The following is a 26404-nucleotide window of genomic DNA, read 5'->3' as shown; positions in this document are numbered from 1 at the left end:
GGTTTCTGAGTCATGTGTTGTAGAAAGATCAATGTGATGTCATCGTGTACGCCATGTCTAGGGCTAGCGTGGGCTGTGATGTATGCTTTCACGTCTCTTGCTTGCAAATATGTCAGATTGTAAATGGTAAAAAGTTCCATGTCATTTTATTCAAATACAAGGTGAATCACTGAGCGCAGTCATCCTCATTAAGAGACAGAGCGGCTCAGTTTTCAAATGAAAGGGTGCTGATATCAGGAGTGGCCTCTACTGGCTGCCCTGTAGATAAACTCAGAGATAAGAGACAGACACAGACAGAGACGCCAAGCTGCACCCAGCTGAGAGGCTCTGCAGGAATTCTCTTTCCCTCAATCCAGCAAAGGACAGTTTTAAAGAAGAAAGACATTTCAAGTTTAAGTTTAACTGCACACATTATTCTTCACTTCTGCTGAATTTGCCACTTGGGGAATGCTAATACTTCTTCATATCTATTGATCTCTCTCTCTCTCTCTCTCTCTCTGTCTCTCTCTCTCTCTGTCTCTTTCAAAAAGTGATAATTATGTCAGATTGACTTTATCTAGCCACTTCCAGATGCAATTTCAAGTTTTGGTTTGTCTAATTGGTTTCAGATGAGTGTAAGAAACAGAGGCCTCACCATCAAGGAGCAGTCTATAACACATCTATGTACACATTCTCATAAAGTGCCTTCTATTCAGATTCAGTTTTGCCCAAGGCTACAACTTTTACAGTTTCAGGACTTAATAATAATCAGAAAGCTCTTCCAAGGAGCCACATGTCAACCATTGCACAATGAATGACACTTATAATAACTGAAGTCCATTTAGCATGAAACGGGCTGATTATTTCCTGTTTCAGGTTTCATTCATTTTAACATTAGGAGATATAATGTACAAATGTTGCAGCCGTAAGCATTGTGTCAATCAGTATTAATCTTGTATAAGTTATTGCTTAAATGATTTTTTTTGTAAGAGTTGATAGAGTGTATGCTGGAAAGGATAATGGATCTTAACATCTGTTAAGATATCTCAAAGGAGAAGAAATTAATGATTGAGGTCATTTCTTGAGACTGTGAGATATATGGTTCCGTTCTCAAGAACACTCTTTCATCCCACCTTTCTTTTCTAAAGAAATTATCCTTGATTAAAAAAAAAAAATCCAATCTAAGTCAAGGATAGATTCCATAAACGGGCTTTCGTACTGTTTCAGCACTCATCTTAAACCCATCTACTCTTATTACTTTTTACCTGTTAGCGGTGTGCTGTTAGGACAACGCAGCTGGCACTATTCATAGCATGTCTAACTGCAGTATAGTCACAATGGTTTAACACAATTAAAGGGCAGTTTAAACAGAAGTTTAACATTACAATGCTGTGAAGCTCAGTTACTTTCAAAGTTCAATATATCATTTTAATAATAAATCAGTTCAGCTTAGGAGCACTTGCATGCCCAGTGCAAGCCACCATCCTTGAACTTTTGCCAGCCAAATGACCTCAAATCACATCGAAATCACAGAAAGGTATATTACTTCAGAATTATATCATCTTATTTCAATTATCATAATAGTGCTGTAGGTCTTTTGACTAAACATCTTGAGTGTTAAGAAGATGATAGCAATGTGATCATTGGTTCAGCCCTGCCCTGTACACCCCTTGGTGGGCTCTTTCTCCTGTCTGCCACCCCTTGTCAAAAAACCTGGACTTGCCACTAGCCTTCTGTTAGCTGAGTGTGATTCATCTTTTAGATTCATGAGAATTGCTCTTCATGAATCGGTGAAGCTGTTTATAAACCAACTTTTTATTTGGAAGGTGTAACTCAAAAGCATGACTGGTTGACATCCACCCTAAAGTAAGTGTGTGTGTGTGTGTGTGTGTGTGTGTGTGTGTGTGTGTGTGTTAGCTCCTCCCGCGGAATGTGGAGCGCAAATAAAACCTCTCTCAGCTGAAAGTTCTCCGCAGAGGTGCGCCAGCGGGACGAGAGGGATACTTGAACGGCATTTTGGAGTCAGCTGCAGCTCTCTACCTCTCTCTATTCTCCTCTACAACAAAGAAAAGTTTTTTTGTTTTTTTTTGCTGGTGTGTTTCAATCTTCCCCGTGAATATGTCCGGTGGCTGTCTGGCCACGGTGCTGGTGGTGCTGCTGTTCTCCGGCGCTGTGCTCTGCATGCCCAAAAGCGCACGGAAAAGCAGGAGGCAGGCGCACGAGCGCTCCAGATCATCCGTTTCTCAAGGTGGGACGACCTGCGAACTAGCTCTCTGCTCGATTTGCTGGTTTTGAGTAGGCCACTCATGAATCTTAGTGTTTGTTTGTTTGTTTGTTTTTAAATAATGTTTTGGTTCCAGTGGAACAATTGGCTCATGCCGTTTTAACAGTTACCTTTGCTAAATAAGCGCTATATGTATCTCAGACTCACTCTCCCTGAGTTTAGATGAGTCCTGTGCATGGATTTCGGGACGGTGGGGGTGCGGGAGTGGGTGGGGTATGTTGGGGGGGGGGGGGGGGTCAGGTTATTCCCTCGTACAAAAAGTAGGGTGGGGGAAAAAATATGCTGTTGTGAGATATTAAAGCTTTCTTTGTTTAAGCGTCATGGTCATCATCTTTAAAGAAATAAATTTAACGTTATATTTTTAACGTTATATATTTTTGCGCGCCCCCACCGTTATATATATATATATATATATATATATATATATATATATATATATATATATATATATAATATAATATATAATATATAATATTATTATATATATATATATATATATATATATATATATATATATATATATATATATATATATATATATATTATAAGACTTATTTATAAGATTTATAAGTGTTGACTAGCCAGCTTGTGAATGGGTGCTAGGAGTGAAAATTAAGACCTTCCTTGATCATTGGAAAGACGCTCTAACAAGACTATCTTTTGATTAAGATTTAGATTTGAAGAGGCTTTGATGTCTCAACTTCCTTTTCTAAGCTGCTATTAGCTACTGTAAATTGCTATCCAGATGAACTCTCATTTTACCATGCAGCTTTCATGGAGAGAGAGAGAGAGAGAGAGAGAGAGAGAGAGAAACTTTGACTTGACTGTTTAGTTGTAAAAGGTAGGTAATTACACTGTTGTTAAAGCCACAGAAATGTTTTGCACTGGCATTAACCCTTAACCATAAACTCCATCAGACCTGATATGGAAGAGCAGGGCTTTGTTTCCAGTCAGTGTGTGTGTGTGTGTGTGTGTGTTTGAAGTAAAAAAAAAAATTGTGCTTAATTTTCCCCCGTCATTTTCCACCCAGATGGCTGTGTAGAGTATGGTCAGTTTTATGGAGTTGGTGAGCAGTGGGAACGCACCTATCTGGGCACTGTGCTCCTCTGCACTTGCCATGGAGTGGCTGGTATTAAGTGTAAAACGAAGCCTGAGGGTAAGTTCACTTATATTTTACAATAGCATGCTGCAACGAATTTCTGTGCACCAAGTCACTGCTTATTACCTGATGATGTGGTTTATTTTTACTTTAGCTGAGGAGACTTGTTATGACAAAGTAAATGCTCGATCATACCGGGTGGGAGAGACCTACGAAAGGCCAAAGGATGGGATGATCTGGGACTGCACGTGCATTGGCTCTGGAAGAGGGAAAATCAGCTGCACTATTGCAAGTGGGTAGAACCTTTTAAAAATAAATAAATAAATAAATAAATAAATAAATAAACACTTTTGATATCCATCTGTCTCAGTGCCTTATATTTTACTTCCTTTTATTCCCTTGTAGACCGCTGCCATGAAGGGGGACATTCTTATAAGATTGGAGACACTTGGATGAGACCTCATGACACTGGAGATTACATGCTGGAGTGTGTCTGTTTGGGCAATGGGAAAGGGGAATGGACCTGCAAACCTATCGGTAAGATATCACAGAAAAAGTCTGATTTAGGCACGTGTTAGATGTTGGTGTAGCGGGACGAATGTTAAATCCATCTCTTCCTTTCCTTCCCTGTTAGCGGAGCGCTGTTATGATAATGCAGCTGGCACCTCTTACACAGTGGGGGAAACCTGGGAGAAACCTTACCAAGGCTGGATGATTGTCGACTGCACCTGTTTAGGGGAGGGAAGTGGACGCATCACTTGCACATCTAGAAGTAAGAAAACCTCTGCATTATGAAACACTCCCCTAAAACTGGTTCAACACTCCACAGTATGCATACCTTTCTCTCTATCTCACTGCCTCTCAATTTAATTACCTAATTAAAGCCATTACAGCTAAACCCACTGGCATTAGGGGGTAGCAACTTAATGACGAAGGAAAAACATTAACCTTGATTTGCTAGAAAAGTGCTGCTTTTTATTTTGTTATTGGATGTTTTAGTCTGAATGATGTAAAACCTCTGAGTGTGTGTTTGGTATTTTCAGACCGCTGCAATGACCAGGACTTACGCATGTCTTACCGCATTGGGGATACTTGGACTAAGACAGATGCCCATGGAAACATCTTGCAGTGTTTGTGCACTGGTAATGGCCGTGGAGAGTGGAAATGCGAAAGGCATGCTTCCTTGCACACTACTGGTCTTGGTAAGATCTTGAAAATTAGACTGGCTTCCTAAAATGAGCTGTTTATTTCTGGTGTAATCAGGATATATAGTGGTCTGTCTGGTTATCAAGACAGTTTCCTTTTATATATTATCAGTTCATCTGCACATTTTTGAATTCACAAAGCTATAAAAATCTGTCAGAACTGAAACTTTTGTACTCTTTTTGTGGTAAGGAAAACAATTGACAACACATTAATCACATGTGCTCATTTTCTGTGTTATGGCTATTGCAGGCACTGGTTCTCGTGTGATCACCAACTTACAGCCGGCTGTGTTCCAACCTGTGCCCCTTCCTGTGGCCCCTACTGAGGGCACCTGTGTAACGGACTCAGGAATCTCCTATACTTTGGGCATGCGCTGGATCAAGACTCAGGGAAGCAAGCAGATGTTATGTACCTGCCTGGGAAATGGTGTCAGCTGTAAAGAGTGGGGTCAGTTTCATCACTTAATATGCCCTCTCAAGAGTGCCACCGGGTGCTGTTGCATAATTTTGGACAAATAACGGTATGATTGATGAATTTATTCTCATTTGGTGATCATTTTTGTCTTTTTGTGCATAGAGGGCCATTCTCAAGTTTATGGTGGCAATTCAAACGGCCAGCCGTGTGTTTTCCCATTTGTGTCCATGGGCAAGACCTTCTACTCGTGCACCTCAGAGGGACGTGATGATGGGCAGCTTTGGTGTAGTACCACTTCTGACTTTGAAAAAGATCACCAGTACTCCTTCTGCACAGAAAAGAATGGTGAATGAAAATACATAATGAACCTCCAAAGCCATCAGTTAGACTTTAGCTTTAACTGCACAATCATCAGGTGCTCATCTTGTGGTCTGTAACTTGTTTTGCAGTTTTGGTTACAACCAGAGGAGGAAACTCCAATGGCGCACTGTGCCACTTCCCTTTCCTTTATAATGGCCATAACTACACAGACTGCACAGCTGATGGACGCAGGGATGGCATGAAGTGGTGCGGCACCACATATAATTTTGATGGAGAGAAGCAGTATGGTTTCTGCCCCATGGCTGGTGAGTGCAAATGAAATATCATTTAGAGCACCCCAATGGTGATAATATGAAGAAGTTGGCAGTTTCACCTAAGGGAAATATAGTCAGAATCTGGTTACAGTCTTAAAGTCCTATCTGCTTACACTTTCTTAAAATCCTGATCTGATTGATCTGATCTTAAAAGGGTATGGATATGCTGGTCAAAACTAAACTTTGTCTTTGGAAGATGGTTAACGTATTTAGTAAGAGATTGAAGAGATCAGGTAAATCGCATAAAGTGTATTATCTGATATTGAAAACCTTAATCCCTAATGTTGGGAGGAGGCCAAATAAGAGATAAGAGGGTCCCACCGGTGGGGAACAAAGGCTCGGTCAACACCTATCCAGTCACATTTACATACACACTCTGCTCTGAGTTGGAACTTTGATGGGTGTCTACGACTTCTAAGGGCTAATTAAGAGGAGCCAGGCAGGATCTCGCAGACCTTTGCTAATAGCCAGATTTATTGATACGGTTTGGTGCTTTGGGTCCTTATGCATTTTAAAGGGTACAGGGTAAAGTGGATTTTCTCGTTATAGGTACAGTGCAGACTTTTGTGAGCATTGTTTGCAAAACACTGAAAACTAAATTGCATCTGTCTTTTATTTTCTTTTTTTTCCAATCCTTAATACTTCTGTTTTGTACCTCTGTGCACCATCTGAGAACATTTAAAATGAGTGGCCGGTTAACAAGGCACTCATGTCACCTTTAAGAATGCACAAGTCACTTTAAAAGCAATTAAGGCAGTGAATAAATGAGCACGATTCTCTGGCTGGAGTATCTTTAAGACTACGATAGCGGTGGCCCTGTAGTTGCCCTGGTGTGCAGATGGAGGAGGTCTGGCTGTCAGTGAAGCATTAAGGAGCTGGCTGGGGTCCAGAGCAGCTGCTTTCAGATCTGTGAGCTCCTCCTTATACTCCCTTTCCCTCTCAACCTTGGTGTTCTTATCCAACTCACATACCCCCCCCCCCCCCCCCCCCCCCTTTCATTTCCCTAACAGGTCAATCAGCCCTATTCTCTCGACAGTGAGACTATTCTGTAACGCTGCACCAGGGCATTTTTCAAAGCAATCAGAATTGTTTGTGGTAGTAGATTATAGGTAGTAGTTCACTCATGATAATGGGTATTTGATGCTTTAGACATTTTGTGAACAAAGGGTTATCCTTGGTCAAAGATTGTATGCTTCACAATGCGTGTCCTTCAAATGTGCTGAGGGTTAATGATCCCTCTTTCATGTCCTATCTAGACCTAAATATTAAGTTTCTGTATAGGTCATTATCTGGAGAATAGAATCACCCAAATAATCTCTTGCCTTTTTAGCCCATGAGGAGGTCTGCACTACTAGCGAAGGAGTAATGTACCGTGTGGGAGATCAGTGGGATAAACGGCATGACGTTTTGGGTCACATGATGCGCTGCACTTGTGTAGGAAACGGACGTGGGGAGTGGAGTTGCATTGCCTACTCACAGCTCAAAGGTGAGGTCTCCACTGGGAAGTCAAAATCGAGGCTTGTTATTTTTTTTGTATTGAGCCATTGTTTGCTCATCTGTACTGGGAGCAGTGCAAAAATGATTGTAGTGTTGTTTTTTCCATTGATGCAGGCATTATATTTAAATGCTAATTTTTTTTAAATCTTTTGAGTAGCAGAGTACTACTAATGCTAATGTTGCTTTCAGACCAGTGCATTGTGGATGGCCTGACTTATGAGGTGAACCAAACCTTCACTAAACGTCATGATGAGGGCTACATGATGAACTGCACCTGCTTCGGCCAGGGCCGTGGACGCTGGAAGTGTGACGCCATTGGTGAGTTTACATCAACAATACAATGACATAGAGCTCTTTTTACCATCACCAGAGATAACACAGTTGCCCCAAACGTTATTAAACATGCAAATGTTTTGCTGCATTCTTTCAAGAAACTGAAAAGATGAAAATGTTGCTGGAAAATCATAGGTTGAACATGATTGGTTGGCTGTTATTGCATCATAAATTATAAGAGCCAATCACATTTTAATATGTAAATGTATTTTGCTATATATTACATATTACCTGGGAAGGGGCAGGCATGAGAAAGTTTGAGGACAATCTGGATGTTTTGTGATGGTAAATGTTTTAGCTCTTCTCTGCTGTTACGTTGAACTATCGCACCGTTCAATTTGTTATGGAAAAAAATCCAGTAAGTTGGTGATGTGTAAGAAAAATGGAGTGAGACAATGACATTGCAGTTTTACCCTTAATCTTCTGCATTTCTTTTTCTTTTAACTGTTAGACTTACATTCTAGGTTTACACAAACTTAGCTAAGAATTTCGTAAGTGGTTACTTTAATAACGGGGTAATGACCCAACACACATATCCTCTTACAGACCAGTGCCAGGAGCCAGACACCAAAGTTTTCTATCAGATCGGAGAGTCGTGGGACAAGGTCATCCATGGACTTCGCTACAAGTGTTTCTGCAATGGCAATGGGCTTGGAGAGGTGAGCTGTGAGCCCCAGCACTCATTCCATGGTGAGTCAAGCACACCTCTATGCGGGATACTTAATAAAGCATATGTATGTATACACACAGACATGGCTCATGCTCAGCAGTTCTGTGAGTGATCTTTTGAACTTGGGTTGAGGGTGGGTTGGAAGTCGACGAGCTCCAGATGTTTACAGACATAGAGGAGGCACTGCTGTTTACTTCCCCTTTCAGGTGTTTGAGAGATCTTCTGCATGTGTTAGATGGCACAGTTGCTCTGCTTTGAATAAATACTTGTCCTTTTTAAAAGGTGTTGTTTGAAACCAATGCTTTGCGCTTTCATTTGTTTCATGGCTTTGAAGTTGGTAGATGGAGAAGGCCAGCCATTCATTCAGCTTTTTACTCTTTTGCCCCCATTGCTCTTCTAGTCTTATTTATTCTTATTTTTACTCTTTTATTTAATATTTATTTTTGTTTGACTGGCAGTACTACAGCCTTTATAAAGTCCTTGTCACGTTTTTGTCGAGAAAGTGGCAGAACTAATTTACATTCGTCTGCCAGTTACACCACTAGAGCATCTGCAAAGTCGTTCACTGGTTTAAATAATTTCCATTGTTGACGGCTTACTTCAATTTTAGAAGTTTTATAGGTGAAATAGTTGCAAAATGAAAACTATTATTCTTAACCCTAATCTCTTCAGACACATATTTTTGCTTATACCCCGGATTCATCTATAGATCTAGTGTAAAGAAATATACATATATACATTGAAGGCTTGGCAAAAAAAATGTTTTAGTTATGACAGGAATGTTCCCTCTCTGTGTGGCTTGGATGGGGTCAGGCGAGAGCTTTCAGTGTTGGGGACCCGAGAACAATAGTTCTGTATAATGACATACAGCTGTGAGAATGCTGGGAACACTACAGACTGGCTTGCTGGTGGAACATAACACAGACTAAATGTTGCTGTATACACACAAGCTAGTTATTGGCCTTTCATAGCAGTAATTGGGAGAAATGGAAACCAGATTCCCCAAACTGCAATGAGGCAATGTTGCCACGTGTAGCCTATGCATTTTATGCTTTATTGGAAGGTGAGTTTGTTAAACAGTGCATCAGGGAATTACTGCATCAAAAGGAACAAGGTTTGGGAAATGGAAAGAAAATTGCAACATGCGTATAAAAGTAAATAACTATGTCGTTGAATAAAGAAGGTTGTGTATTTATTTTTAGTCCTTTTGGTTGAGTAAATGTGACAGATTCTTTTTGTTTTGTTGGATTTGGAAACCTCAGTAAGAAATGGTAGTTTTACACCAACATCAACTCTGTGTGAGTGCTGAAACCTCAGGAAGAATCTAGCAGAGCTGTGTCAAATTTCCAAATTCGGTTTCTCACTACAACCGGGTAGCAGAAGTGCACAAACGTGGTTCATCTCCTTTAAAATAAACTTTCTTGTGTTTTTACTGCCAAATGTGTGTTTTTTGTACACTTTTGATATAACATTGAAAAGACAATATACAGTACATAACCTGGTGAATGACCTTCAATTCCTATGGAGTTATAAATAAATACTTTCTATCAACTATACATTTTTAAAAAAAAATGACTTGTGTGTCTCAAATGATCTTAAAACTGATGTCTTGGCTTCTTTGTCAGGTGGTACTCGTCCAGTACAGGTGATTATTACAGAAGCTGGCAACCAGCCCAATTCGCACCCAATCCAGTGGAACGCTGCCCCCTCTGCTCATATCGTCCAGTATGTCCTCAAGTGGCGAGAGGTCAGTCTTTTATCCATTTAGGTATTTCACCCCCATTTCTGGAGGGTTAGCATGATCATTATGATATGTCTCTCTTATTAGGGGTTTGTGTGTTTAATGGGCGTATTTTGTTTATTAGAAAAACACTCGTATTCCATGGAGGGAAGTTACCCTTCCAGGCCATCTCACTTCTTATACCATTGCTGGACTGAAGCCTGGCATCACCTATGAGGGTCAGCTCATCAGTATTTTAAGACTTGGTCGCAGAGAGGTCACTCGCTTTGACTTCACTACCAACTACGGCTCCTGTGAGTATCCTGTGTGTCAGCCAAATATAAAATTGCATTCCTCCATGCATTCTTTAACCTCATACTATTTCCTCCATGTGTCCCATCTTCTCCCAGTGGCTACAACTGAAGGAGACACGAATCCTCCACCTCCAGTGGTGGACACCTCAGAGTCTGTGACTGAGATCACTTCCAGCAGCTTCGTCATCTCCTGGGTTTCTGCCTCTGACACCGTGTCCGGTTTCAGAGTGGAGTATGAGCTCACTGAAGAGGGAGGACAGCAAGGAGAACCCATGGTTTTGGGTCAGTTACACGTTCTTATTAACGGATTCAAGCAATTAAAGCAATCCCTGTAACTTGTCTTAATGTTAGTAGGCCAAGAATGCAAAATAGCTTAAACATGTTTAAGATGCAGGAGTTAAGTGATATAAATATCCAGCAAAGTTTTAATATGAACTAACTTGGAAAATATGAAAATGCTGTCTAGACACGGCCTAACATTATAACGAGCAGGCTTGATTGACCGCCTGCATATGCCACTTAAATATGACTAAACATAATAGTTCAAGCTGGGACAATTGGGATTTGTAGCCTTTTCACTTTCTCTAGCTATATTGCTTATGTATTGAATGCATCATTTTGAGAAAACGATATGGAAAAGACAATCAGTTTTGTGATTGATCAGAGTAAAATTACTGCAAGTTTTAACCATGATTAGTACTTCCTAGCTTAAACTGATAACATTACAAGGGGAAAATTTCTGGTGGAGTACATGTACGCTTTATAAGATTACATACTTTGTACTGCATACTGTGAATGTAAAACTAGATAGCAAAATAAGTAGAGCAAAATTAGAAGGTGGTTGCAGATTTGAGGTCCCTGAGACTTTAATTGTGATGTTTATTGTATAAAAAATAAACAATGTTTCAGATGTCTTGTTAACTGTTTACAGATCTTCCACGTACGGCTACCTCTGTGAATCTCAGTGAGCTCCTGCCAGGCAGAAAATACACTGTTAATGTGTATGAAATTACTGATGAGGGAAACTCCAGTCTAATCCTCACCACATCCCAGACTACAGGTAAACATGTGGAGAAAAGGTTTTCTCCCTATAGTATTTTTAAAATTCTTCTTATTAAAATCTACTGTAGTATCTCCAGGCTAATCTTGTCTCCTCTTCCTCCGCAGCTCCTGATGCTCCTACAGATCACGAGGTGGGGGATGTAGATGAGACTTCCATCACGGTCAGATGGTCTAAACCTCTGGCTCCAATCACAGGTCTGCTCAGTCTGTCTTTAATGTAAACCATGTTTAATGTCCTACATGTGAAGATGGGAAAATGTTCTGACCTTAATTCTATGCCCATAGGCTACCGTGTGGTTTACACTCCATCTGTTGAAGGGAGCTCTGGCAGCACTGAGCTGACCCTGCCCAACACGGAGACCTCTGTGACTCTTAGTGACCTTCAACCTGGCCAGCTATATAACATCAGTATCTATGCTGTAGAAGAGAATCTGGAGAGTGAGCCCGTGTTTGTGCAGGTCAACACTGCTGGAGAACCAGTGCTAGGTACACAGACACTAAAAGATAATAAAATACTTTAAACAGAGATTTTAGAGAAGTGAACTATGACGTGAAGAACAGGGTAAAGAGCATCTGTTTGTAGACAAGATCTGGATCCTGTTCCAAGCAGAAATGTTCTTTCTGTAAAAACTCCAGGGTGTCAGTGCTTGTGAATCCTCTCTAACATGCAATTACTTGAAGATCTTTAAAAAAAATTTTTTTAAATCTTCGACATTTTAACTGTAGCCTAGATTTTAATTTGATTTTACATTCAAAATATTTAACTTGTACTTTAATTTATTACCTATTTTCATTTGAAAGAATTAAATACTTTAACTGTCAGTCTTAGTTTAGATGTTGCTTTGCCCTGACCTAGTGAAGATTCTCACTGTTGTAGATTTGATTAATGTTATGGGCAAATCAAAGTTTGCTCAGGTGCTAGTACTAACTATAAGAGTCTCTCCTTTGGAATACAGTCATATGGCAATAGAGGTCTGCTCAAACATTAAGCTGGACTAAAACAAACCATCTGTGGTCTCTCCATTGCAAGACTGTTTTTCTTTCTCTTGGGGCAAGCTGTACGCCAATAGGGTGTCTGAATTCTTCTCTTCAGATGGAAGAGTTTTATTGGATGGTAAATACAGCTTGTCGGGTCTCAGTGAATGGAAATTACAGGTTGAAATGATTTAAGACCATGTTTGGATGAAGTGTAATGTAGGTTAAAATTGGGGCAGAGAAGAACGTCCGGGAAGGGTCAAAGCAATGTTTAAAAGATGAAGATTTGCTTTTGGAAATCCTCCATTATAATTTGTTTTAAAAGGAAATTCTTGTTTGGTTCTGTTTTGTTGCTGGAAAATGTATCTTTGAGGCATGAGCTCAGTGTTATTTAGTGTTTCTAATCCAAAGCCACTGTGTTTATCCCACAGAGGAAATCCCATCCCCGACTGACCTGCAGTTCTTCGAGGTGTCTGACTCGAAGATCACCATCACTTGGACTGCTTCTCCTGATGTCTCTGGGTACCGTGTGTCAGTAGGTCAAGTTGGTGCTGATGGACTAATCGAGCAACAGACAGTGCTACCCATCATGCACAATACTTACGCAGAGGTCACGCCGCTAGAGCCTGGAACCATCTACCGCTTCTTTATTTTTGCCATCAAGGCCGGAGAAGAGAGCGAGCCGCTGGTTGGAGAGCATGCCACTAGTAAGTACTTGCAAAATAGCATGGAGACAAAGTGGATTTATTGCTGGAGTCACCATTATAGAAAAAAGCAAGCACACAGTGGTGGTTTTGACACCACCAGACAAAGAAGTGTGAAGTCTGGTGGTGAAACTGATTCATAATTGGTCTAACTAGTTGTGACCACTGAGCTTCTTTGTATATTGAAATTGCCACACATACTTAATACATGCATCACTTGTTGAATTTTAGGTAGTATTTATGTTGCTGTAGATGGTCACACATTGATGCCCTAAAGATTTGCATTTCCCAAAAACAGTTTATGCCCAAATTACAACTTTTATTCAGTAGATAATCTCACATGGATACTGTAGATTAATACCTAACAACTGCTACTGTAATCATAAAGACTATGCTGTGCTCATTCCAGGACTCATATTCACAATATGCTCATACTGAACATCCTTTCAACATCTACAGTTCTGTTAAGTCCATCATTAAAAGCACTATACGATTAAAATGTAATTGAAAATATTCTGTTTCTTGTTTTTTTTCTGAATAGAACCTGATGCCCCCACCAACTTCCACTTGGCCAATGTGACTGAGGACAGTGCTCTGATCATCTGGTCAGCTCCCAGAGCTCAGATCACTCGTTACAGACTCTTCCTGACTGTAGAAGGATCGAACCCTAAACAGTTGCACCTCCCAAGCCGCCTGACACAGTACACACTTCTGAACCTTCAGCCAGACACGCAATACACAGCCACACTGCATTCTGAGAAGGGCAATGTGCTCAGCGAGGGCGCCACACTGACCTTCAGCACCTGTGAGTTTCAGCCGATGCACCACTGATCCTTAGTAGTGATTTGAAGGACATTAATGTCCTGGGGAGGATGATTTGTTTTTATCCTTACTATTTCTACTCTCTGTTTGCCTTGTAGCCTTGCCAATGAGAAATGCCCCTCGTTTCACAACTGATGTCACAGACACCTCCATTGTAATTTCCTGGAATCCTGTTCCCAGAATTGGATATAAGGTACATTTCAGGCTGTTTGCCATATCTTTCACCTTACACCGAGTATGAATGTACTGAATGTACATACTAACCTGGCATGTGCTAAATAATGAATTAAGTGCATGTGAACAACTGTGTGTGAATTATTTGCCAAAATTGCAGTTTATTAATATTGAGTTAGACTGTAATAGTGTTTTATCCATATGAATGCATAACATTCATGAAGTTTAATGGCAATTTGCAAAGCAGCTGCTGATGTGCATGAGGAACACATGTACAATTCAATTTACTGTTAAATAATTATCTGGGAGCTTTTATGTTTGCAAATTGCACACAATGTCCCAAGTGTAGTGTTAAATTAAGCCTGTGTTTAGCTCAAATGTTTGCATACACGTATAGATGTCAAATGAAAGATTAGAATAATGCCTTATTCAGTGAATATATACTGATTATGGGGCAAAAATCCAAGCGTTATTAAAATTCTGCGGAAATCCTGTAATGATCAGATCGCACGCAATGTATTTCATTTTTTTTGTACATCTGTGTTAAGCCCATAGATATTCACCCTTCCTCCCACTCACACACCCTACTTCCTTTCTTCAGTTAACTGTGAAGCCCAGTCAAGGCGGAGAAGCCCCCAGGGAGGTGACTTCTGAATCAGGAAGCATTTACATCTCTGGCCTGACTCCTGGAGTGGAGTACACTTACAGCGTGCAGCCGGTCATCAACGGCCACGGGCAAGGCAACCCCATCACACGTCGTGTTGTCACACGTAAGCCTGTTCTGCATTTGTTCACTGTGAAAAGGTTTTGCGGCATATTGACGCCAGCTGAAGTGAAGCTATTTCCCATGACTCTGATGCAGTCATATCTTACTGATTATCTCTGTCTTCAGCTCTGTCTCCACCCACTGATCTCAGCTTGGTAACAAACCCAAACACTGGAGAGCTAACGGTCCAGTGGAATGAAGCCAGCACTCCAGGTCAGCACTCGAAACTCATCATATCTACATGAATGCTTACAAATCATTTGCAAGAGAATCACATCAAATAGCACAATCTGTTAGCAAATTTAGGAACAAATATTATGCTGTCATTTTAAACTGGAAGTAAATAAGGTTTTGTTTTACAACTGTATAAATGTTTGAATGTAAATTTACATTAAAAAATAATGTTTGCTATAAACACAGGTAGAATCTAAACAAATAATAAATTATTATGGAACCAAATTGGTTTAATGTGACAGATTCACTTAAAATGGTTCTCTCACAACAATCATACTAATATTCCTGCGGTCACCAGTATCAAAGTTTAGTGTAGAACTGAAGACGGCAAAAGTCGTAGGCATGATAAAAACACAGTTAATTATGCAATCATATTGCCTGTGAATGACAAACATTTACATGCTTCATTTTTCTATACTTGCTTCATAGATATCACAGGCTACAGAGTGACTTGCAGTCCCACTAATGGCCAGCAGGGTAACTCTCTGGAGGAGTTTGTGAAGGCGGGCCAGACCTCGTGCACTCTGGATAACCTGAGCCCTGGAGTGGAGTACAACGTCAGCGTGTTTACAGTGAAGGACGACATGGAGAGCGTGCCCATCTCCAGCACAATCACTCCAGGTTTGTATTACACCTGCCTCTGTACACACAAGCCGTTCTTTCCAAATCTAATATGGCCACTTTCACATAATGGAATGGTTGCTCCATTTCATAATTGTAATCTGGCCTCAGATTAATCGCACTTGTATAAACAAAACTACTTTGTCTAAATAAATCACATCCTTAGTACATTCAAGTTTACATGGGTTATTCTCTTGGAAGTGGTTAACCAAAGATTTGTAAATATTTATGGCAAAGATGAACATTTTGCTGGTAACTTTCCTTTCAGTTAATCAAACCACTAGAAGGTGAAACCACTGCCTTTTTTTTCGAAGACAAAGCTCCATTAATACAAGAGTTTACTTTTTTTACTCTAACATAAGTGATATGATGTTACCACAATATTATGTATCTGATCATGTATGAATGGCATTCCTGTAGTGATCACTGCATTTTTAGTCTTGGATTAAAAAAAAAAATCTGTCAAATCACAGATAATAATTTGAGAATGTCTTGCAACAGATAACAGTTTTAAACACGTCGTCATATCACTTAATATTCTATTGTACCATGGTTCACTGTTATTATGCATATGCTGAACCATGACGGCTGTGTGTGTTTTAACTCTATACTCTCGCCTCTCTGTTTTGTGGGATGTTCTTCTTTCTTTTGGCTTCCTGCTCCTTCTCTATTTAACCTCGTAGACGTGCCCCAGCTAACAGACCTCCACTTTGTCAATATCACTGATTCCACGATTGGCCTCACATGGAGTCCCATTGACTCCACTGCTATAACTGGTTACCGCATCACGGTGGTGGCTGCGGGTGATAGTGTACCCATTTTTGAGGACTTTGTGGAGTCTACCAGGGATACCTACACCGTGTATGGCCTGGAGCCTGGCATCGACTATGACATCAGCATCATCACAGTGACTGAGAAAGGCGAGAGCAAGCCCACCACCATCACACAGCAAACAGGTATGCATGCAAAACTGCACTTAAGGACATATATTACATTCCTGTCACACTTAGTTGATTGAATGTACTGTATGGACACTAATATCACACTTCCTTACATGTTAAACATCCTGTTCATGTGTACAGTATGTGTTGGCTACATGTGGCTGCCACATTATCTTATGTGTCTGGAGAATAGTGTGTTAAAGATCAGGCAAGCATCTGTTTTGAATGCAGTTCTCACTCTTGCTCTGTCTCATTCTATCTCAGTATAAAGTTACTGAGATCCATGTGGCAGCAGTCTGTGTACCGGTTTTTCCTCAGTCACTCTCAAGCTGGTGCTCATTTTCTGACCCCTTTTTCCATTAGTGGCTTGAGCTCCTTAACTTTTAAAAGATGTAATAAGTCTAGACAGACTGTCTGCCCTGATCTAGTAGCACGGAGCATTGTGGGTACGTTCCACATTATTTGTTTTGTAATTATTTTCTTTCCTCACTCCTTTCCCACAGCTGTGCCAGCCCCGACAGGCCTAAAGTTCAGTGATATCACTGCTGACAACATGACTGTGAGCTGGACTGCCCCCACTGTCCCCAAGCCTAACGAGATTGACCGCTACATTATCCACTATCACCCAGTCGATGATGAGAATGACAACACCGAGCGGGTTGTGGATGGAAACGTCCACAGGGTCATTCTTCGCCGTATGTGAACCATTTCTTCCAGATTCAACTGAGTTGTTTTAAGGCTGTCTGGGATCACCAATTAAGCTTTCTGTCTGTGTTATGTGTCTGTAGATCTTATACCCAACACTGAATACATGGTGAGTGTGTTCTCTGTTTATGAAGAAAGGCAGAGCTCACCTGTAATCAGTACTCAAAGAACCAGTGAGTTAATTTGCCTCTCATTTATTAAAAATCAATAGAATTATTTTCCTTGCATATCTCTTTATATTGAATCAAAAGATTTGATTTCACTCTCTTTTCTGCACTGCAGTCCTGGATTCCCCTGTTAAACTGGTTTTCTCTGACATTGGTACAAACGCCTTCACCATACACTGGCTGCCTCCTAAAGCCAGCATCTCTGGCTACCGTATTCGTTATCAGATGACCAGTGGAGGACGCTCCAAGGAGGAGAGACTGCCACCTTCCAGGAGCCACTTCACACTGACAGGCCTAACTCCTGAGACTGAGTACACCATCAGCATATTTGCTGTGAGCGGCACCCGTGAAAGTCAGCCCCTCACCGGAACCCAGGCCACCAGTAAGCTATAGTTCTGTTTTACTGATGCAATAATCCTCACATTCTCTGCTGAGACATTTGAATTAAATTGATGTCAGATAACATGTCACGGATTTTGCACAAGTGTTTAGAATTGACATTCATTTCCAGACCTGGTTTGGCATGGAAAGTATGGACCTTCTGTTGAAACTAAGATGATAAATCTTTTATGTGTAGGCATTCTCTTATTTTCTGCACTATCACAACCTCCCTAATGCTCAGTTCATGTTTTTGGTTTTGATTCAGAAAATGTAAATCTGGGAAAAATGTAATGTTCTGGAACACAGGGAAAGGAAAAGAACACTGCATCGCATGCCTTTTTCTGTAGACCATTTATGCAGTTCAGATCCCCGCATAACAAATATAATTCATGCAAAAACTATAGAACAGTGTCACTTTTCAAGTACCGATAGTTGTAGATTTAGACATATTAATATTAGTATTAATATTAATGTGCATTTATTCATTTGGAAGATACCTGTGTGCCCATGTGCACATACTTATAAACATCCACACACTATGCAGCATTTAGTTGGTCTAGTATATGAATTTTTTATGTTTACATGCACACATTCTATTTTTATTTATATAAACAATACAACTGAATACTATATGAATAGTTCTAATATGATGTGGTGATTTTTCTTTTTGCTAGTCTCTGATGCCCCTACTGACCTGGAGGTCACTTCTTCAACACCGACCAGCATCACTGTTCGATGGGACGCCCCCTCTGTCAGCGTGAGGTACTACCGGATCACACATGGAGAGTCAGGTAGATGATTCCTAAAACCAAAAAAATGCAATGTAAATTATTTTTTTAATCATTTCTATATTGTGTATACTTTTGGTCTATTATGTGCTAACAGTTAAAATTGTGTCATGCAACTGCACGCACTACTTATACTATACTTTAATTTAACGGATATAGCTCATTGTTGCCATAGTGTAACAACTCAGTGTTGTACTTTCTCAGGTGGTCACAGCTCTCCTAAAGAGTTCACTGTCCCTGGCTCTCAGACCACTGCCACTATAGAGGGTCTGCGCCCAGGCACCGAATACACCATCACCGTGTACGCTGTGACAGGCAGAGGAGACAGCCCCGCCTCCAGCACACCCATCTATGTCACTCACAAAACAGGTACACCTACTATTGTGTGTCATATGATGTATAGATTGTTCTGATGTGATGGTAGAGCATAGATGATTAAGTAGAGAGAGAGAGAGAGAAGAACTATATTTTTAGCTAACGTGATCTGGTGGAGACCAAGATATTGATGATGAAATGATGTGGCTCATTTTTCTATAGATATTGAGTCTCCATCTGAGATGGAGGTGACTGATGTAAAGGACAGCACCATCACTGTACGCTGGACACCAGCTGCCGGTCCCGTCACTGGATATCGCATCACTGGAACTCCCCGAAATGGCAGCGGACCCTCCTTCTCTGAAGTGGTTGCTCCAGGTAATAAACTGGAATGTCTAAAACATGTAGTTTTTACTCAATTTTAAGCATTAAATAAAGTCAAATAGCTTTCTTCACACTGCTCTCTCTCTCTCTCTCTCTCTCTCTCTCTCTCTATATATATATATATATATATATATATATATATATATAGTTCTCTTTATTGACTTTAATATTGATTCATTAATGTGTTTTTCATTAATGTTTAATCTTTATGTAACAAGGAGTTTTGGTATTTTGCAGACCAGACAGAGATGACATTCTCCGGGTTGATGCCTACAGCAGAGTACACGCTCAGTGTTTATGCTCTGGGACAAGATGGAGAGAGCCCTCCTCTGGTAGAGACTGTAATTACCAGTAAGTCAATGCAGTTACATATATACAATATATTTATAACAAATCTTAAGATTTGAACTTGTGATGATTAAATATTATAATATGTCCATATGTTGACATGTATGTACTCATATTCACTATATTCATCTCTGATTTCTCTCAGCTGTGGACAAGCCAAAGGACTTAGCCTTCTCTGAAGTGGACTCGACATCCTTGCGGATTTCTTGGGAGAGTCCTGATGGGGAGGTGACCTCATACAGAGTGCTGTACTCCAGCTCAGAAGAGGGCGAGAGAGAGCTGTTCCCTGCTCCTCGTGGTGCAGACGAATCTGCATTGCTGCATGGGCTCCGGCCTGGCACTGAGTATACTGTTAAAGTCATCGCCCTTCATGACCGCACTCCCAGTCCTCCACTTGTTGGCATCCAGACCACAGGTACACATGTTTTATATTTCAGATGTGACATATGTACACATAACTGTGTTTCCAATAAGCATGCTGAATATCCCAAATGGCCTGAATACTTTTTCTGTGCTTTATCTCTGTAGCTATTCCTGGCCCTACCAATCTCCAGTTCTCTCAGGTTGGTGCCACTTCCTTTACCGTGTCCTGGTATTCAGGACCTAATATCCAGCTGACTGGCTACCGTGTGGCCATCACTCCCAAGAACAAGAATGGGCCTACTAAAGAGGTCAACATTGCACCTGACTCCACACAGTACCATGCCACTGGACTCATGGTAACTATCTTGGATTTTGGGTTGTATTCTAAAACACTAAGAATAATGACACATCTGTGTAATCTTTGGAAAGTCAATAATTGATCAAATTGATCAAAAGTATATGCATTGTGTGTCATGTGATTTATGACATGAAGGTGGGGCTTTGTACATTCGTGGGTAGCTATTTTCTGCTAAAATCTGGTTTTGTAAGTTTTGAGAAATCCACAATATTGACCTGAAGTGTAATGAGAGCCTTGGTGCCCACAGTGGTTGTGGCACGCATTTGGTTTTAGACCAGCAATGTGCTCATCTATTCTAAACACATACACACTGCCGTCCTTGTTATTTAAGGCTGTGGGTACATCAAAGCTGGAGACCTAAGACAGATTGCGGTTTGTATAGATTATGTCAGAAAAAGCAAAGCGCAAAATGCATTAGGGTCCATAGGGTGTGTTTGTGTGTGTATACATACATGCATTCATTCACACAAAAACGTACGTATATATATATATATATATATATATATATATATATATATATATATATATATATATATATATGTATGTATTTTTTCTCTCTGTTTTTCTCTGTAGCCTGCCACTGAGTATGAAGTGGAGCTTTATGCTGTAAAGAATTCTCTTACCAGCCGTCCAGTCAAGGGAGACATCACGACTCCTGACAGTAAGCTATAACCCTACGAACCTTTCACATTGTACCTTTACTTTAAAGATGCCAGCTGTGCATATATCATATATATCATATAACAGTGTTGTTTCTGCCACTGTTTTGCAGACATCAGTCCCCCTCGTCGTGTTCGGATCTCTAACTTGAAGGATAGCTCCATCACATTGACCTGGCGCTCTAAGACTGATGCCATCTCTGGCTTCCTAGTGGAGGCCACACCCACTATCGGAGGTCACAACCCCATCTTGAAGACCATCCCCCCTGAATCCCGCACCTACACCATCACTGGTACTTAAACAAGTCAAACTACCTTAATCTGTAATTATAAATAGTAGCCTCTGCAGCGGTCTGTCTGTTTAGCAAAAAAAGTGTTTCTTGTTCAGTCATCAAAAGCATTAGATTTAATGTTTTATTTCCTGTTATGAATAGGTCTACAGCCAGGTACCTCCTACAAGATCAACATTTACACTCTGAATGGGAATGCCCGCAGTGAACCGTTCACCATCGCAGCCACCACAGGTAACTGTTCTGCAATAAAAAATGGTTTATGCTTTTATGTGACTTTTTGAAAACTATTATCTGCTGTGATTTTGTAAATGGTGGATTTTCTTCAGGTCTTGTGTTAGAAAATGACCTAATTTTTGAAGTGTTTGTCTATCCTCAGCTAAGCCAGTGATCAGCCCACCAGCAAATATCCGCTTTACCTCCCTGACCCCCAACACCATCTCCTTCTCCTGGGAACCTCCCCAAAGCATCATCACAGGATATTACATAACCTACGAGGAAGTTGAAGGCATCCCAAGAGAGCTTGTCCCAAGACCTCTCGCTGGCCGAACATCCGCCACTATCTCCGGTATTTGTCTTGTATGAACTTGTTGCTAGCACTAACTGCTTATTTCCTATTTTATTCTTTTCTTTTCACACTTTTGTATTTTTCAGTTTTATCTACCCATGTATATATCTGGTTGTATTTTTAATTTTGCTTATGGCATAAGTACTTGTTTCTGCTTTGGATGTTGCCCATCTTTTTTCAATCTTTCACAGCTGTTTTCCATCACCTCCAAACTAAAGGGCTTTTTGTTTGTTTTTTGTACACAGGTTTGAAGCCAAGCACTGAATACATCATTAAAATTGTTGCACTAAACAATGCACAAAGAAGCACTGCACTCGTGGGCAAGGCCAGAACCCGTAAGAATCTATACTGTTTAAATCATTCTCCAAGAGTTATAATGTGCAGCTAACAGACATCCATGTCTGTCATGTATCTTTAATTCTAGCTTTGACGTTTGAAGTACACTGTAAATACATGGCTACAACAAGCCTCATGCTTCCATAGTTTGGTTTCTATACAGTTCAAAAGATTCTAAAGTTTCTCTGCCGCAATACTATAATATATAGCGAGCTCACGCCTATCTATTCTCCTGCTAGAAGTGGAAGAGTTGTCCCCTCAGCTTCCAGTGTCTCACCGGCCCAGACCTGGCATGCTGGATGTTCCCAATGAAGAGAACTTGAACAGCAATCATGTGCACCTGGTGGGCCCAAACAGACATGACACACTTGGGCAGCAGGGTCAACACATCTACACCGAGTATCAGAGTCTGGGTCTGGCCAACCGTGGACAGCATCAGCCCCTGGCTCCACACCACGGTGAGCCGCTGGTCTACATTCCTCTGCCAGGGCCAGATGGCCACAGAATTCCGGTGGTGAGGTTGAATGAAGGCACTTTGCCTGGGTTGTCCTTTGAGAACCCTTTCAATGAGACAGAGCTGCCTCAGGAAGCCCGGACACAGACCACTATCACATGGCCAGGAGTGCCACACAGCTCAGAGTATGTGGTGTCCTGTAGTCCCATTACAGAGATCGATGAGCAGAGCTTCCAGGTGAGCATAAATTATAAAACATATAATTAGTTTCACAGGAAACAATGTAAATCTGTGTCACTCAATGAACTGAAAAGCTGCAATGATCTAGAAACAATGGAAACTTTCCAAAGATAAAATATTGTAGTTCTTTTATGTAACACACGAAAATTCTGTTGGGTGTATGTGGCCATAAAGTGTTTCTTGTGTGTTTGTCTTATTCAGATGCATCTTCCTGGCTCCTCCACCAGTGCTACATTGATCGGTCTTACTTCAGGAGCCTCCTATAAAATCATTGTGGAGTCTGTCAATGGAGAGAACAAGGAGAAAGTTCTGGAAGATGTTGTGACCGTTGGCAACACAGGTAAAGCCCGCCTTGTTAAACATCCTATTACAAAGATTATGGCTCTATTTCTAAATGTGTCTTTCTCTAAATATGTTACATTTTCAAGTTCCAGGACATGGCCCAGGAGCTGGAGTGGTGCCTGTAGGCAGGGATGTATGCTATGACACATTCACTGCCACCTACCATGAGGTGGGGGCTGAGTGGGAGCGCATGTCCGAGACAGGCTTTAAGCTCTGGTGCAGGTGTCTCGGCCTTGGCAGTGGCCATTTCAGATGTGATTCATCCAGTGAGTGACTGAGCCAGTGCTACTACATGCTAAACCCTACACTTCACACTAGCATGCGCAGCTGAAAACCAGTGGTTAAGCCATATCTATTTCTGTCCATCAAATCACACTAATGCAATGTATTTTTTGACAGACAAAAAAAGATATGTCTTAACCATATATAAACCATATAAAGCATGCCCAAAAATGGTTCACTTTGCCCATGCTAGCCCTTTCTGTCATGTTTGTATCTATACTTAAACATGACGGTCAATGAGTATCTGACTTCTGTCTCAGCTTTGTATTGTCAACCTGTAACCAGATGATGCGAAACTCTGAGACCAGCTTACTGCTCCAACAATGTGTGAATGCCAAGATCATGGATTGATCAATCTTATGAACGTGTGTGTGTGTTTGATGGATGAATTCACTCTAAAAGGAATCCAAAAGCCAAAGCAGTCACTGAACTTAAGATTTTTGTGTATTGTGAAGCACAATGTAATATGACCCACTGCTCTTTTCTTACATACGCTCTATCCATCAAACAGAGTGGTGTCACGATAATGGCCATAACTATCGGATCGGGGAGAAATGGGACCGCCAAGCTGAGAACGGCCAAATGATGAGCTGCACCTGCCTGGGCAACGGGAAAGGAGAGTTCAAGTGCGAGCCACGTAAGTGGGTTTAACTCAGGCAGTGGTTTCTCACCATCCTGACAATACAATTCATTATGCAGCTACATTGGGATTGTGGTGAGAAGTCAGAGTGCCAGCTGTTCACTTCTCGACAGAGTCTTTTGTTTCTCTGTCCTTTCATTTGTTTACCTTAGCAATGCAATTTGTTGTCCACAAATACCAGTAACATGTAAATTTCTTTTGGTGGTGATGTAATTAGCAGTTTTGGGGTTTTGAATTTATCTGTAAATTGATCAAAATGGTCCTGAATTGTGTTTGTAGATGAAGCTACATGTTATGATGAAGGAAAGATGTACAAGGTTGGAGATAAGTGGCAGAAAGAGTACCTTGGCAGCATCTGCACCTGCACATGCTATGGTGGACAGCAGGTGAGATATGCCTCCACTTGCTTGGGCATTATTTTCATGTCAGTGTGCTTGTAAGATTAAAAAAAAACTTTTGTATTATGTAGATGGATGTGAAGTAGTATTGTCTCTTTCCTGGTACAGAGCTGAATGCATTGTCCTTTATTTAGTTCTATCTTTGAGTAGTAGAATGTAGATATATTTTGTAACCAAATGCTGTCCCCTCAGGGCTGGCGTTGCGAGAACTGTCGTCGGCCAGGTACTGAGGTAAATGTTGACCTCATCCAGCCTCCAGTGCACACAGACGTTTATGACCGCTACAGAGAGAATGCCCTACGCAAACTGGTAGGTCTTACTGAATCACTGCTTGATAACCACAAATTATCCAAATCAATATTCCTTAGACAATGGTTTTGCAAGGAGATTTTCCGTGACTGGTAAACATGGCAGCTGCTGCACATGGAAGGTTATCTTAGAATGGCTCACATTTGCTGCCATCCTTAACATTCATCATTGTTGGACCTGGTCTGTTGTATTTCAATTAGTTTTGAGCTAGATCATCAAAAAACATACCTGTAGAACAAATCAGAACATGACCCAAGTTCAGATTTCAAGGATCGTATATAAATTACAAACACTAACACTTAAGTCCTTAAAATATGACAGATCTAGTTGAGATCAGATTTCTGAGATCAGATTTGTTTTTGCCAAAGTGATGGTATTTCAGTAGGATTCTCTTGGTAGAAATACAATAAATGTGTAGAACAATGTCATATAATAATAATAATAATAATAATAATAATAATAATAATAATAATAATAATAATAATGGAAAAATAAAATGAATTGGCGAATTTTATTCTCATCACACCGTTCAATAAAGCCTGAAGCCCTGTGGATGGTAGTTCTCTGGTTTGAGTTTAGTCTTATATTCTGAATTAATCACTCCCACTTTTTGTTTCTGTTCTACAGAACATCCAGTGTCCCATCGAGTGCCTCAGACCTGACCTGCTAGCAGATGCCCAGAGCCCTTTGAAATAATTTTCATCTGTAGTTTTTGAGAGGAGTGCACGCTAGAGACTGTCCTTACTGTAGTACACCTCAGTGCCTTATTTTTCTCCCCTGTCCTGCTACCTCCACACTGCGCTCTCAGTCCTGATACGCCTCACTGTTCCCTCACTAACCAGGACGGGCCGTACTCATCCTCCTCCTGTTACACACACAGTAGAGATGTGTTCGCATCTCTTAGGGGGACTCCTTCAGTCTGGACAGAACCCTTTCAGTCCTGGAGAGATGTGGAGTTCTTCTAGAGTCTGCCCTGTTTTTCTGTTTATATTCTTCTCACCAACTGAATCAGCCAAGACCAAAGACTGTATGACTTTACCTTTTTTTTTTTTTTTTTTTTTTTTTGCTATTGTTGCCATTTGTCAGCAAGACACCAATTTTATTGTTTACCAACTTTATGGCCTACATCAATTTTTTCTACAAAAAAAAAGAGAGACCAATCATTTATTAAAATTAAATAAATACAAACAAGCACTGTCTTAAAATGGAAGTCTCTGTGCCTTGTAGGCATTTTAATAATGTAGTATTGACCCTGTTTTGAATTGGTTGGTTTGAATCTGTGTCCTCTGCTTCCATAAGGAAAGCACCGTATTCATGTTAACATACACATTTTAATGTTTTTCTTTCTTTTCTTTTTTTTTTTATTTATCCCTTTTATCAGTGCATTTTTGTAGAATGCAATTTTGGATGTACACTTTTTTATTTTTTGTGATTTAGGTGCCAGTCTTAACTACTGTGGACAAAATCCCTTTTTAATAAACTTTTTATATAAATAAATGTTTGTCGTGTATTTTACACAAAGTTTCTCTTGTTCAACAGTGCTGCTGATAGAATTACACTTTAGATTTTTGGTACACTATTCTCTTTTCCTTCATAATAAATTATATCCAGGTCTCCTCTGTGATAA

At 40.5% G+C, this 26404-nt stretch overlaps 1 protein-coding gene across 1 annotated transcript; it reads left to right on the top strand.

Moving 5' to 3' along the window:
• Positions 1–1947: 1947 nt before the first annotated feature.
• On the top strand, positions 1948–26404 carry fn1a (fibronectin 1a). Its single transcript, XM_017470571.3, has 46 exons — positions 1948–2227; positions 3294–3419; positions 3517–3654; positions 3768–3899; positions 3997–4134; positions 4406–4564; positions 4818–5015; positions 5145–5327; positions 5432–5608; positions 6948–7103; positions 7304–7432; positions 7994–8137; positions 9743–9864; positions 9983–10151; positions 10248–10433; positions 11083–11211; positions 11319–11408; positions 11499–11699; positions 12620–12895; positions 13434–13697; positions 13813–13907; positions 14490–14658; positions 14781–14867; positions 15318–15509; positions 16193–16465; positions 16954–17145; positions 17239–17328; positions 17438–17704; positions 18378–18494; positions 18696–18860; positions 19029–19184; positions 19428–19541; positions 19684–19953; positions 20067–20257; positions 20833–20920; positions 21032–21211; positions 21353–21442; positions 21588–21776; positions 22022–22111; positions 22352–22803; positions 23008–23146; positions 23235–23414; positions 23942–24067; positions 24350–24456; positions 24661–24777; positions 25405–26404. Exons 1-46 carry the CDS (start codon positions 2098–2100, stop codon positions 25471–25473), a joined length of 7452 nt encoding a protein of 2483 aa, XP_017326060.1. The 5' UTR covers positions 1948–2097; the 3' UTR covers positions 25474–26404.

The sequence above is a fragment of the Ictalurus punctatus genome, chromosome 6 (assembly GCF_001660625.3).
Source record: "Ictalurus punctatus breed USDA103 chromosome 6, Coco_2.0, whole genome shotgun sequence".
Taxonomy (NCBI): domain Eukaryota; kingdom Metazoa; phylum Chordata; class Actinopteri; order Siluriformes; family Ictaluridae; genus Ictalurus; species Ictalurus punctatus.
This window is presented reverse-complemented; position numbering and strand designations above follow the sequence as displayed.

Coding starts and splice junctions, on each gene's coding strand:
- fn1a (XM_017470571.3), top strand. CDS start 2,098: ATGTCCGGTGGCTGTCTGGCCACGGTGCTGGTGGTGCTGCTGTTCTCC. Junction 10,434..11,082: donor AGGAGAACCCATGGTTTTGG/GTCAGTTACACG, acceptor AACTGTTTACAG/ATCTTCCACGTACGGCTACC. Junction 22,112..22,351: donor CGTGGGCAAGGCCAGAACCC/GTAAGAATCTAT, acceptor TTCTCCTGCTAG/AAGTGGAAGAGTTGTCCCCT.